Source organism: Sus scrofa, chromosome 9, assembly GCF_054392235.1.
Source record: "Sus scrofa isolate SSC_HxYL_T2T_F1_AM1 chromosome 9, Sscrofa_HxYL_maternal_Yorkshire_Landrace_v2.0, whole genome shotgun sequence".
Classification (NCBI taxonomy): domain Eukaryota; kingdom Metazoa; phylum Chordata; class Mammalia; order Artiodactyla; family Suidae; genus Sus; species Sus scrofa.
In genome coordinates this window covers 70,358,990-70,372,059 of record NC_139391.1, presented here as the reverse complement: position 1 = coordinate 70,372,059, position 13,070 = coordinate 70,358,990, and the positions used below count along the sequence as shown (strand labels likewise).

At 53.3% G+C, this 13,070-nt stretch overlaps 1 protein-coding gene across 49 annotated transcripts in view; it reads right to left on the bottom strand.

Moving 5' to 3' along the window:
• Positions 1 to 13,070, bottom strand: part of NFASC (neurofascin) — a 212,422-nt gene that overhangs the window by 8,478 nt on the left and 190,874 nt on the right. For 31 of the 49 annotated variants that reach the window (XM_084976689.1, XM_084976701.1, XM_084976704.1 and 28 more), the window contains 3 exons: positions 12,900 to 13,052; positions 3,916 to 4,047; positions 1,339 to 1,408 (listed from right to left, as the gene is read on the bottom strand). In XM_084976689.1, coding sequence (XP_084832815.1) covers positions 1,339 to 1,408; positions 3,916 to 4,047; positions 12,900 to 13,052 — 355 coding nt within the window. The remainder of the gene's footprint in view (positions 1 to 1,338; positions 1,409 to 3,915; positions 4,048 to 12,899; positions 13,053 to 13,070) is intronic. The other 18 variants (XM_084976706.1, XM_084976715.1, XM_084976716.1 and 15 more) reach the window with 1 other exon arrangement.

The window sequence follows — 13,070 nt, the reverse complement described above, 5'->3', positions numbered from 1 at the left end:
AAAGCTAAATGCACCCACTGGACAGGATGGCCCAGTGGGGGTGGGAGGCAGGGGACAGGGAAGGGTCTTTAGCATGTCAGGTTCTTGCGGGAAAGGGGATCCAGGTCTGGAAAGAACAGACCTCTCTTAAGGGAAGCCTGGAAGAGACCCAGGGACTGGGGGGCCCTGGTCTAGCCACCTGTCAGTCTAATTTTCAGGTGACCTTTGAGGACCAGGTGGACAGAGAAGGGAGACAGAAGCAGAGAGAGTCCCAACAAAGAGATGCTTGGGCATACAGGCTCAGATGGGCAGGGTGAGCGAGCGCTACCTCGTCCCCCCCAGCTTGTCCCACCTAGAAACCTGGTTTTTCCTCTACTGTGTTCATTTCAGCCCTTTCCTAGTCTTGGACTCTTGGGCTCATCCAAGTGGGGGGCTCTAGGATGGATGCTACAAGCTTCTCCAGAGCCAAGCCAAGGGGTGTGTGTGTGTGTGTGTGTGTACATGTATGTACCTGGTATGTGGTGTGTGAGCCCATGCATGCACCAGCATATGTATGTCCAGCCTCAGTGTTGGTGGGGCAGGGGTTTGGGGTGGGGAGGAAGCAGGGTTTTTTGCCCGACAGTTTTGATATCTGGGTGGCAGAGGTGCCCAAGGAAGTGGCTTCTCACTGTGCAGTCACCTTGTCCTGTATTTGAGGAGGTCCCCACCCCTCCTCAGGCTGCACTGAGGGCCTGCAGAGGAGATGGCCAGGGAATAGCTCTCGGCCCAAGGGGAAGCTCGGTCCCACTAGAGGGGCTGAGGACAGCCAAGGGAGGGGCCTCTCATACTCGCCCTTTGGGAGGCTCATAGGGATGCAGGGCTGGATGGACAGACAGAGTCCACAAGCCACCAGACAGACTCCTGCGAGGGCAGTGGCTCTGCTGCCCATTGATCTGATCCTGCTTGAGAGGCTGCTGTTGGGCAGAGTGATGGAGGCCCAAGGCAGGATAAGGAGAAGTTGCAGGAGTGATGGAGGTCCCGGAGAGTGGGTGGGGGTGGGGAAGGAAGGCTCCCCTCCCATCAGAACGTTTCCTTGCGTTGTTCTTGGTCTGGGAGTAAGATCGCTGTGACCCATCCTGCATCATTCCTTTACTCAAAGCACAGCTGTCATTAAAACAGGCCAACTACAACTTTGTCAAGGCAGATACGAAGGCCTGTCCAGATCTGAGAGGGAGCGTGGGCAGAGGACAATGGCCGTAGCCGGACACTGGGCCTTCTAGTTCTGCCCTAGGTCACTGGGTGGAGAGTTCGGGAATCTTGGCTGTGCGGGGCGGGGAGGACAGCCAGCCCAATGGGAACAGGAGTGAGGCGATCACGCACCTGTAATCGAAGGAACCGTCCTCTTCTTTGGGGTCTTCAGGGCCCAGGGGAACATCCTTCTTTTCTCGTACTTGATCAACAGAGAAGCAAAGACACAGACGTGATGATAAATGCGCTCCTGCCCCGAGGGGCTCCAACGCTTGGCCAGAAGACAGCGCCCCTGAGTTCCATGACTCTCCCACCCTCTCAGGGAGGCCCCATCACTGCCTCCTTGCTCTCGCCAGGTTAATTCTTTTTTTGTTTTGTTTTGTCTTTTGTCTTTTTAGGGCCGCACCCGCAGCATATGGCGGTTCTCAGGCTAGGGGTCTAATTGGAGCTACAGCTGCTGGTCTACACCACAGCCACAGCAATGCAGGATCCAAGCTGAGTCTATGACCTACACTGAAGCTCATGGCAACGCCGGATCCTTAACCCACTGAGTGAGGCCAGGGATCGAACCTGCATCCTCATGGATACTAGTCAGGTTCATTAGCCACTGAGCCATGACGGAAACTCCTCTCCAGGTTAAGTCTGCCTCCCCTGCCCATCACCGAGCTTTCCTTACATCTCCATTGACAACTGCAACCCCCGCCCTCCCAGCTCCCACCACCTCTCCATGAGGGCCCCAAACACCACACAGATGTGACCCTCTCTTCAGCACCTTCCTACCCTGCTCTGTGTTATGATTATTTGAGCAGATTTCTTTTATTTTTTTGCGCCAGCATATGGAAGGTACTGGGCTAGGGGTTGAATTGGAGCTGTAGCTGCCTGCCTACGCCACAGCTTTTGGCAACACTGGATCCTTAACCCACCGAGTGAGGTCAGGGATTGAACTTGCATCCTCATAGATACTATGTTGGGTTCTTAACCCACTGAGCCACAACGGGAACTCTAGTCTGTACATATTTCTTATGCCTGTGACAGAATGCCAGTTCTTTTCTGAGAATGGGGAACTGTGTGTTTCTTCAAAGCTCCCAATCGAGGGCCCTGGGCCGAGAGGGCATGTCACACACGCCTTTGGAATGGAAGGTGCTCTCCTGACCTTGACCCCACTTGTTTGCATGACCCCCGTTTCCCACACTGCTTCTGTGGTCTGTCAGTGTCCCTCCCAGGCCCTATCTTGTGAGCCAGGCACACAGCAGGCAGTTGGGTGAAGGACTCTTTATGTTTCTTTTTCAGGCCAAGGCAGGATAACCACCCCTATTCCAGGTGGGGGAAGCTGAGGCCCTGAAATGTCACACAACTCACTGGCAACTGAACAAAGCCTAGAGTGGAGCCTGGAGCCCAGGCCTCCTGGTTCCTGGCTCACTCATCTTCCTGATGGACTGGGGGCTTCCCCTGAGGCGGGAGGAAAGGAGGTTAGCTGGAAGAACTTTCTGGAATGGGCTCAGAGTTTATCGGCTCAGTTCGTGGGTGTTCCAGTTACACCTGGAACAGAGGGTAAACTGAGTGATGCTGCCTTTCTCCCTAACTCGGCTTTTCTCTCTTACAGAAGAAAAATAATCACAAAGCAGCACAACACAGGGAAAGAAAACATCATTCACCAACAAAGAAGTATAATTTCAAGCCTCCCGTGCTTGAAGGAGGGGTGTCACTCTTCAGAATCCGGGGTTCCGAGGGCTCGCGGGCAGGGGAGGAACAGTCTCCTCTCTGTGACTTGAGTATTAGGGGATCGGGGAGAAGGACTTAGTCACAGAGATGGGGAGAAGCTGGCATGTGGGGAGCATGGGGCAGGTCTGGCGATGGCTTTGGGGACAGGGAGCAATTTCATTCTGCAGCCCAGCAGGATTTTCACTCTCAGGGTCATCCATTACCCTGTCTCCTGTCACCCTATCCCCCATCACAGACAGATGGCTTTCTTGTCCCTGTTTGAAAAACAATCAATATTTCCAGAAACACAAGAGCCAGAGGTCCTTGTCCCTGACCTTGGTTCATCTAGGCTGGAGGCTCTTCAGGCTACAGAAAAGAAATACCTCTCTGGGACTCAACGTCCCCGAAGTCCCCTCTGGGACGCAAGGGGAACCCAGAGTCCTTTAGGGATTGGGGAGGGGGGTCTCTATCAGTGCCACCCACCCCTCAGCCTCTGCTTATTGCTCATGTAGGAGCATCTGATGCTCTGCTGGGGTTTCTGTGCTTTCGACCCAGTCATGCTGAGAGAGCCCAGCTCTGCAGCCCCTCGGATGGGTGTGTTCTTCCGTCCAGACCCCTCCTCACTCCCGTCTCTCTCCTTCCTCCTTCCCTGGGACATAGGGTCCTAATGAGATTCAGGCTGAGAAAAGCCAATTACTGAGCAGACGGATGGTGAGTCAAGGGGAGGGAAGGTCATTCTTAATGGGAGCCAGGGTTCCTCCCATCCCTTCTCTGGCTGCCTGGACCACTCCATCCGCACACCTTAGGCCAACTTAATTAACTCAAGTGCTTTCTGGCAACTCTAAGACTCACGGAACAGGCGGGAGGACTGTACGTCCAAGCCTGGCCAGGGCTGTGCTCACTGCGGAAACAGAGCCCCCTGGATCTGGCCAGGGACTGGGTGACTCACAGGAAGGCTGGCTGGCCCTGTCCCCCAACAAGGCCATGTGTTCCTCCGACACATCTTACCTGGGTACTTGCCGCCTCGACTCCTCTTGATGAAACAGACGATGAGCAGGATCAGCACCAGGAGGGCGATGGCACACATGAGCCCAATGAACCAGCCCTGGGTGGCGATGTCTGCCTGGTTGTTGGTGTAAGCTGGTGGGGGGAGGGCAAGCAGCAAAAGCATGAATGATTCGGCTCCAGAGGAGGGGAGGAGGGGGAAGGGGAGTGGGAGGGGTGGTTAGAGTGACATCCACCTTCCTCCTGCAGCCTTATGCTACCCACCCAGCAGCCCTCTGGCACAAACTACCCCGCTACAGGGACAAAGAGAAAATAATCAAAGAGAAAATAATCAAAAAGCCGAGGTGAAAAGGTCGGAGAAGAGGCACAGGAAAGGGGTACAGGGAGCAGAATAAGCGACAGAAGGCTGAGCAGGTCCTTTAGGAAGGAAAATTTCCCAAGGATGGGGCAAGGCATTCTTGCAAACCACATGGCTGGGCATGGCCTGGTGGGGAGTGGGAGAAGGCCAGGGATCAGCTATGCTTCTCATGAACGAGCCAGGGGTGAGCAACTGGGAGCCAGAGAATAGGGGCGGTGGTCACATGGCAAACACCCTGTCAGGACACCTTCGCAGGCCTGCACAGGCACAGAGCAGCCACCCTTCCCACCCACAGGCTTCCTGGCCATGGGTTCCGGGCAGATGCAGGTCCAGGATGCCCTGTGCTCCTCATGTCTCCCCACCTGCCCTGTGTGCACCCTGACAGCAAAGGCAGTCCCTGCTTGGGTCCCCCAGACAGGGGGCAGCAGTGAAGCCCAGGCCGGGGCTGTGCCTTCAGCTCACCCCAGGCCGCGTTCAGACCACTTCCACATGTGGAGTCCCCGTGACAGTGGGTCCCTCGCCATTCCTGCCTGGACATGTGGGACACGTCTCAAAGTGGGCAGGCCCCTTTGTGACACGAAGGGCAGGGGAGTGGGCCTGGAGATTAGGAGCTCATCTGATGGTATCCTGGATGACTGATGGCTAAGGCCAGGGATTGGGACGGGTTGGGTGGGGGGAGCCACTTGCCCCCCTCTTTTCCACAGATTGAAGAACAAAACTGACACCTCCAGCACCCAAGCCTTCCATGGCAACCATGACTCAGAGGACAGGAAGGATCAGAGGGACAGAATGGACCCTACATAACCCTGGGGCCAGCAGAGCGAGTGGAGTGGCCTGTCTGAGAGCCTGACAAACGCAGGAGTGCTGCGAGCCATGGGCCAGAGCCAGGGCTCAGGGCTATCTCCTGGGGAGAAGCCCAGGGATGGAGGGTGGACCCCAGGCCCGCGCTGCACTCCAGGGTCTGGGGCATACACGCCGTTCCGTGGGGCACGTATCTGGGTGCAGTCCTACCCTTTGCTCTTCTTGAGCAGAGAATCTGTCTTCATAGAGTTCTCAACATCCAGGCAAGGGCGTTGTACCACGATGGGTCTCAACAATGAGGACTGATGAACAGACCTTCCACACCCTCCACGCCCTGGCTGCCCAGGCAGCTCCGGGCTGAAGAGCAGTTGAGTTCCATAAGAACGTGGCTTATGACTACCCTGATCCAGGGTCGAGGTGGGCGAAGTCCCATTTCCTGCTTCCACTCCTGCTCCCACAGGCCATTTCCCACCCAGTGTCAGAGAGAGCTCCCAAACCCCACATAGGATCAAATCACTTCCTGGCTTCAAGCTCCAATGCATCCTGTTACCCTCCATTCCTTCTGATCTGCTGGGCTCCATCAGTCCCATCCCCTACCACGGCCACATTGGCCACTCCCATACCTGCCCCAGGGCCTTTGCATCTGTCCCTTTTTTTTTTCAGATGGCTGCCTCAGCAAATGCCATCTCTTCAGGAAGGTCTTCCTGGACCTTCTCAGCAAAAGCATCAGCCCTCTCCCCAACCCAGCCACTCTCTGAGCGCTTACATTTGTCTTTTTCACGGTGTTTGTAACCGTGTGGTAAATTACCACCGTTAACATGTACCCTTATGAGCTCTTCCTATGGGCTGGCACTGCTGGAAGCACTTTCCCACACATTATCAAATTGAATCCTCACAACCAGCCCACAAGGTGGGTTTGTGCTATCAGCCCTATGTTACGGAGGAGGAAACTGAGGCACTGAGCAGTGACCTGCGCAAGGTCCCAGAGCTGGGAAGCGGCAGAGGTGAGCTGTGACCCCCTACTCTTCACTGAGTAGAATATACTTTGCATTGAGGAAGTTCCCAGTCTCTTGTTTTGTGGAGTTTGTGAGAGGGCCACCTTGTGATCACCCTTGCTTGTTATAGGCCTGCTTTTCCCCACTTGAGAAAAGTAAGCATTTTCATGGCAAAGCAGATTTCTGCACTAAGGAGAACACGACTGCAGTGTGTTTCAAGCTAGGGCAACCACTAGCAAACTGCCAGTGCACTCAGAGCTTGGGGCACCCCAGCGACTCGTCTGCCCTAGGTGTAGCAGAGGCCTCGCTGGGAAAAGGGTAAGGGCTCCTTTCCGTAGCAAACATGCACTGGGGCTGGTGTTCATTCACTGAGCAAAAAATCCTTGGCAAGGAGGAAGTTCCCAGCCTCTTGTCGTGTGGAGTATGTGAGATGGCCATGAGGCGCAGATCGCCCTAGCTTGCTAAGTGCTGCTTTTTCTCGCTTGTGCACAGAATGCATTTTCATGGCAAATCAAACTTCTGCACTAAGGAGAACACGTCTGGAGTGGGTTTCTTTTCTTTCCCTTTTTTTTTTTTGGTCTTTTTGTCTTTTCTAGGGCCGTTCCTGCGGCATATGGAGGTTCCCAGGCTAGGGGTCGAATCGGAGCTGTAGCCACCGGCCTACACCAGAGCCACAAAAACGTGGGATCTGAGCCACGTCTTCGACCCACACCACAGCTCACGGCAACACCGGATCCTTAACCCACTGAGCAAGGGCAGGGATCGAACCGCAACCTCATGGTTCCTAGTCGGATTCGTTAACCACTGAGCCACAACAGGAACTCCTGGAGTGGGTTTCAATCTAGGGAAACCACCGCAAACTACCAGTGCACACAGAGCCTGGGGCAGCATGAAAAAGATAAATGTAAGCTCTCAGAGAGTGACTGGGTTGGGGAGAGGGCTGTTGCTTTTGCTGAGCAGGTCCAGCCAGAGTCTGTGCTCTACACCACTCTAGTCTCGTCCCACTCCCCCCAAAGTCAGCTCCCTGAGGGAGGGACTGTCAGAGTTATGTCATCTTCCCAGTGCTGGGACAGAGCCTGGAAGAGATGAAGAACTTTGGGCACAGCCACACCTCGGCTTCCTTCCCTTTACTGGGTCCACCTGATGGGGTCTCTGCCAGCCTCAGACGCCACACTGCCCTCCCGTCCGCATCACCCATTCCTGCACCCAACTCCATCACCAGCTATGGGTCCCCGTGGCAATTACTGCATTTTTCTATGCTTGCCATGTGCCTTGAAGAAGAAGATGCAGATCTAGGCCAAACACAGATTTGCCAAGTCATACTTCAACGGGACCTTTGCTGCCACCTGGCCACTCTCCCACTTGTCAATCACTGCCCCTCCAAACCTGATCCCCCCACGTGACCCTCTCTCTGCGTCAGCATCAAGCTCACCTGTCCACTATGGAGACCATGGAAACCTCACAGCAGCCTCCACAACTGTCCCTTCCTTCTGTGTCAGAGAGGGAGCTTCTCTCTCCCCTCTGAAGGGACCCAATGCTTTGCTTCCTTGGTGGCTCAATTCTGTAAGGATCTCTAAAAACTCTAGCATTTTTGATTCCTTCCTTTGTACTGTCTCCTCTCTTCTGCTGTTAAACACATGGAAGTTTCTTGAATCTTTTTTTTTTTTTTGGGGGGGGGTTTGGCTTTTAGGGCTGCACCTGCAGCATATGGAGGTTCCCAGGCTAGGGGTCTAATCGGAGCTGTAGCTGCCAGCCTACACCACAGCCACAGCAATTCTGGGATCTGAGTCACATCTGCGACCTATACTACAGCTCACGGCAACGCCAGATCCTTAACCCACTGAGTGAGGCCAGGGATCAAACCCACATCTTCACGGATGCTAGTTGGGTTCGTTAACCACTGAGCCATGACGGGAACTCCAGCTTCTCGAATCTTAAAAAAAAAAAGCCCTTGAGGAACCTGCCAGACTTTTTGGTTCTAGGTCACACGCTGACCTCTTATAGGTAAACCCCTTCATCTTCTATTTTCTCTAGTTCCGGCCAACTCCTTTCTATGCCCCCAGGATGCTATCTTCAAGCTTCTCTATCTTTAGGGTTCATCCGCCATCACTCCTCAGTCCCACCTGTCCTCCAGCCCTGCCTTTCCAACTCGTGGTCCTTTGAGTCTCTCATTGTCCTTCCAGCTAGTTTCACACTGTAAGCCCAGGGCCAGCTCCTGACATCTCTTGGATGGTCCATCAAATGTCTCTCATGTCCACCTCACTGCTCCATTCCAAAGGGGTCCCCTTACCCTGTGTCCATCAGATCCCAAGGACACAAGGACACATCATGCTACCATGTTCCTAGAACACGGTGCTCTGGTTCTCCCTCCCTGGATCCTTCCATCTCGCCCAAGAGAGTCTGGACTGCCACACTTCCTGCCCTCTTCCTCGCCACGGTCTACCCCTCCTTCCTGAATCTCCCATTCCTTCAGCTCACACTCATCTCTGAACTCTGATTTCACCCCCACTTACTCTGCATGACATCACATGCATCCTGGGTCCTCGTTTCCAATGATACTACTAAAGGCTTGAGAACAGAGGATATTCTTCGAGCCTCCTAGCACTTAGCATGATGCTGGTCACCTAACAAGCAGTCACTGACTACTTATTGACTGATGACTGATTTAATCCTGATATAATATGGTTACTTTGGGGTACCTCTTTCTCCTTTTCCTGATACCAACCGAGGGTCACATGGATATTTGGCTTGACTCTCAGGCACTAGGATGAAGAAGTCAATTCATTTGTGCCTGAATGGGGGTCCCCATCTTTTGCAAAGAAGCTGGTATGAATGTTTGCAGTGACCTGCTTGTTCCACCATCATGTTGATGTTTGTTCTGACACACCCTGACATCTATCTCCACGAGACTCCTTTCCCTTGGGAGAGAAAGTCACAATTCTGGGGAAAGTGGCCATATGGGGAATTCAGAATAGCTTTCCATTCCTGATGGCATCATGTGAAGTTCAGCCCTCACTGAAAAGGTCAAAGAATTTTCCGTAAAGTTTGGGCACGGGTGGCTATTCCAAACCACGTGGACTTTGTAATTACGTGTGGTGATAAATGTTGATTAAACTTATTGCAATATATACATATACCAAGTCATTACGTTACACCCTCCCAAACTAATCAACGTCAATGGTACGTAATAACAAATAAACCAATCAAAACTCAAGTGGGATCAGGCTAAGCTGGGCTCAACCAGACCCCATCCAAATGATTTAATTTCTCAAGAACCAAAACAGATTTAGCACGTGATGATCTCACTCACAACGTGGCCCCACACGTGGACTCTGAGAGGAAGAAGGCATTTTTGCAAAGCTTCAGGGCAGTTACCTTTCTCTGCCAATGCTGTTCTGAATAGATCCATTCAATATGTTTCTAGATTCCTAACAGACACTAACAGCAACATTCAAAGACCAGGGTATATTAACATGCACCACTTTTGCAGGAACTAACGGGAGCCGGAATAGTACTCGTTCTTCGGGCGCACACAGGTCCAAATGCCTCTGACTCTGGACCAGAGGTCAGATTTTGTGTGCCTTCCACACCACACCCTACAACCCTGCTCAGAAATGGGCAACTCACCCGCAAGGCAGACAGTTCCCCTAACTCCTAACTCTGATCACAAAGAAACTGGTTTGGCCATTGGAGACGGGCTGGTCCCTCAAAGTTGGCAGGAGAATTATATTTCAGAAATAAGGCAGATGAACAAGGATAACAAGCTTGGCTGCTCTCACTTAAGTGTCATGTTGCACCTCTCCAGCCTGGGTTTCTCCCAAACGCAGCAGCAAGAGGAAGTTAGGTCCCCTATTGTCCCTCCCCCTTGCACCTTCCAGGTCTGCAGCAGGTTGTGGTCTATCTTGCTGGCCCACTGTCAGCATGGCCTGGGCCGATGCCTCACCCGGCCCTGGCCTGCCCACCCCAGGATGGAAAAGATGACAGGCTTCCAGGAGCCCAGGGTTATGGGCCCTTGGGTCTCTTTGTTGGTGTTTTTTTTGTTTGTTTGTTTTTGCTTTTTAGGGCTGCACCCTCAGCATATGGAGGTTCCCAGGCTAGGGGTCGAATCAGAGCTACAGCTGCCAGCCTACACCAGACCCACAGCAACGCGAGATTTGAGCCGCCTCTGCGACCTACACCACAGCTCACGGCAATGCCGCATCCTTAACCCACTGAGCAAGGCCAGGGATTGAACCCGCAACCTAGGAAACGAATTCCTAGTCGGATTCATTTGATGCGCCACTACAGGAACTCCCCTCAGGTCTCTTTGGCTTCAAAAGCTTCAAGGAGGTGATGAACTTCCCATGTGGGATCTTTCTGGTGAGAGTCAGGGAGCCTATTACATTCCTCGTGGTTTCCTTGCATTTCCTGCCTGAAGCACTGTCACACGTTTGAGTCAGTGGACTTAAAGTGATGGCCTGTGGTTGCCTAAATGACCAGTGGATGGGCCCAGAGATGATCATAAACTGGTTTTGATGAGACACAGGGACCTGGGAGAGAGTGTGAACTTGGCTCTGGCGTCCACCCATTCCTTTGTGTATTTTTCAAAGGATCTGGACATGTGCTCACAGGCACACACAAACTGCAGAAAGTGAAAATGTTTCCTGGGCTGTGTGGTTTGCTCATAATAATATCCAGCCAGCCAGGGAGGTAAGTGAGCCGTACGTCCTCAGGGTGAGGGTTATAAACGTGCCCTCTCCAGCTCGCACCGGGAGGAATCGGGAAAACTTGCAAGCACTGAAAATGCTTCACTCACTCTGAGAGCAAAGCTATGGGATCAGCCTTCCACAGAGACCACAGAAAGAGAAACTAACATCTGAGTCAGTGTTCGGAAGTGTATCATCAATCGTTGCTATTATTATTTTTCTGTTTTGCACACAGACTGTCTCCAAGCAGACTGGGGGCAGCCCTGAGAGTGGGGACTGGTCCCTTTCTCTCTCAGGGCTGCCTTTCTCTCCTCCTCTTTCTCCCCAGTCCTTGCCCACAGCCCCAGGGCTCAGCACTGGGGGAAGTTAAACTCTGAAAGCAGGCCGAGCTGGCTTTTGCTGCAGTCCCTGCGATAGAACTCCGTCCTTGCATCTTATCTTTGCTTCCTGCCTCTGTGCTGGACTCAAGCTTGTAAATGAAGCAAAACCAAATGCACACACTGATGAGCCACACCAGCTCAGGACCCCGACTGGGTCAGACAGAGTCCAGCCACCTGTTCCCCTTGGTCAACTGTCCAGTCCCCTGGGCTGGCTCCCAGGGTGGACTGGCTACTCGCAGACATCCTAGTTAGCCTCAAGCAGGCAGCCAGACTCTCAGACTCTCTGAGTCTTGATCGTATGGGCAGGGAGGAGCCGGGCCACCCAGACCAGGAGAGACCAGGCTAGAAGGGGTGGAGTGAGACATTGACACGCATGGGCAGTGACTTCCAAGATGCAAGCTACCAGGACCAGCCTCATCAGCCCAGGCACAGGAAGAGTAATGCCGATTTAAGTCCCCATTCAGAAGTTCATATAAACCATGGTGTATTTTTTCCTCTATCCTTGTGTCTAGTAACCTGCCTCTGATTCGGACACGCCTGAGAACAGGGACTGGGCCTTCCCTCTCAGTGTCTCTTGCTTACACTCACCTTTACCCCAGGGCTTAGCAAACCAGCCATGTGGCCAGCTTGCCTGGCTGTTTTTTGTCTTTTTGTTTGTTTGTTTGTTTTTTGCCTTTTCTAGGGCCGTACCCGTGGCATATGAAGGTTCCCAGACTAGGGGTCCAATCGGAACTGTAGCCACCAGCCTATACCAGAGCCACAGTAACGAGGGATCCGAGCCACATCTGCAACCTACATCACAGCTCATGGCAACGCCGGATCCTTAATCTACTGAGCAAGGCCAGGGACCAAATCCGCAACTTCATGGTTACTAGTTGGATTTGTTAACCACTGAGCCACGACAGCAACTCCATTGCCTGGCTGTTTTTTAAGAGAGACACACAAACAGACAAGCAAGCAGCCTTATGGTCTCCAGACTGCCCGTCACCCTGAGCAGCAGAGAGATTTCTGAATCTGGTACCCTTTACTGAGAACCAGTGGGCCAGTTCATTTGGGACAATAAAGAAGCTTCTCTATCCACAGCTGAAGCCCTGATATACCCAGAACTCTTCCAGTGCCAAAGAGTTTCTTCCTCTCGCCAGCATGACAAAAGTCAACCACGTATAAGCCACGACAAACGTGGGGCAAAATGAAACCAAAACAAAGCTCCAAACAGCTCATGTCACACACTTCAGAATTTTTGCACAACAGGTGACCATGGCAAGGTGGTGACATGCATGCTGCTCCTTGGTTTGGTTCCTGGGAAGATTTCTGGGTTGAGACCCTTGGAAGGTCCGAGCCCCTAACCCCACATGCAGGAAGCAAGCCCCTGTGCCCCCCCCCGGGGGGGGCAGGCTGCCCTCAGACCCACACACAAGGACCACGCTTGCACGCACACCAAGCCCTTATGGTTCGAGCGCAGGGGAGGCCAGGCGCCACCACCCCCACCTCCCGCCCTCATGCTACAATGCCTCTGTTTCCCTCTCACGTGCCACTCATCCCCATGGGGTCAGAAGGCTGGTGTCCTCTCCACCGGCATGCACTTTTGGCTCGTCCTGTCTTCCAGGGAGCCGCAGACTGACATACGAGAAGAGCCGAGCCACGCCATGCAAGCTGAGGAACGGGAGAGCGCGTCTTCTTTCCGAGGAGGAGAGACGAGCAGGAAGCCGAGAATGAGAGGGACATGCTCCATGCTGGCAGGGGGCGGCCAGGCCCCCTCCCCTCTCACCTGTACTGGTCATAAAGGTGATGACGGTACTGCTGATGCCCTCGTTGTCCCGGGAATAAACTCGCAACGTGTATGTCATCCCGGGATAGAGGTCTGTCAGCTGTATCGGCTGGGCCTGGGCCTTAACAGGGACAGTTTTTTTCGTATGGTTGCCTGGGGAACAGAAACCTC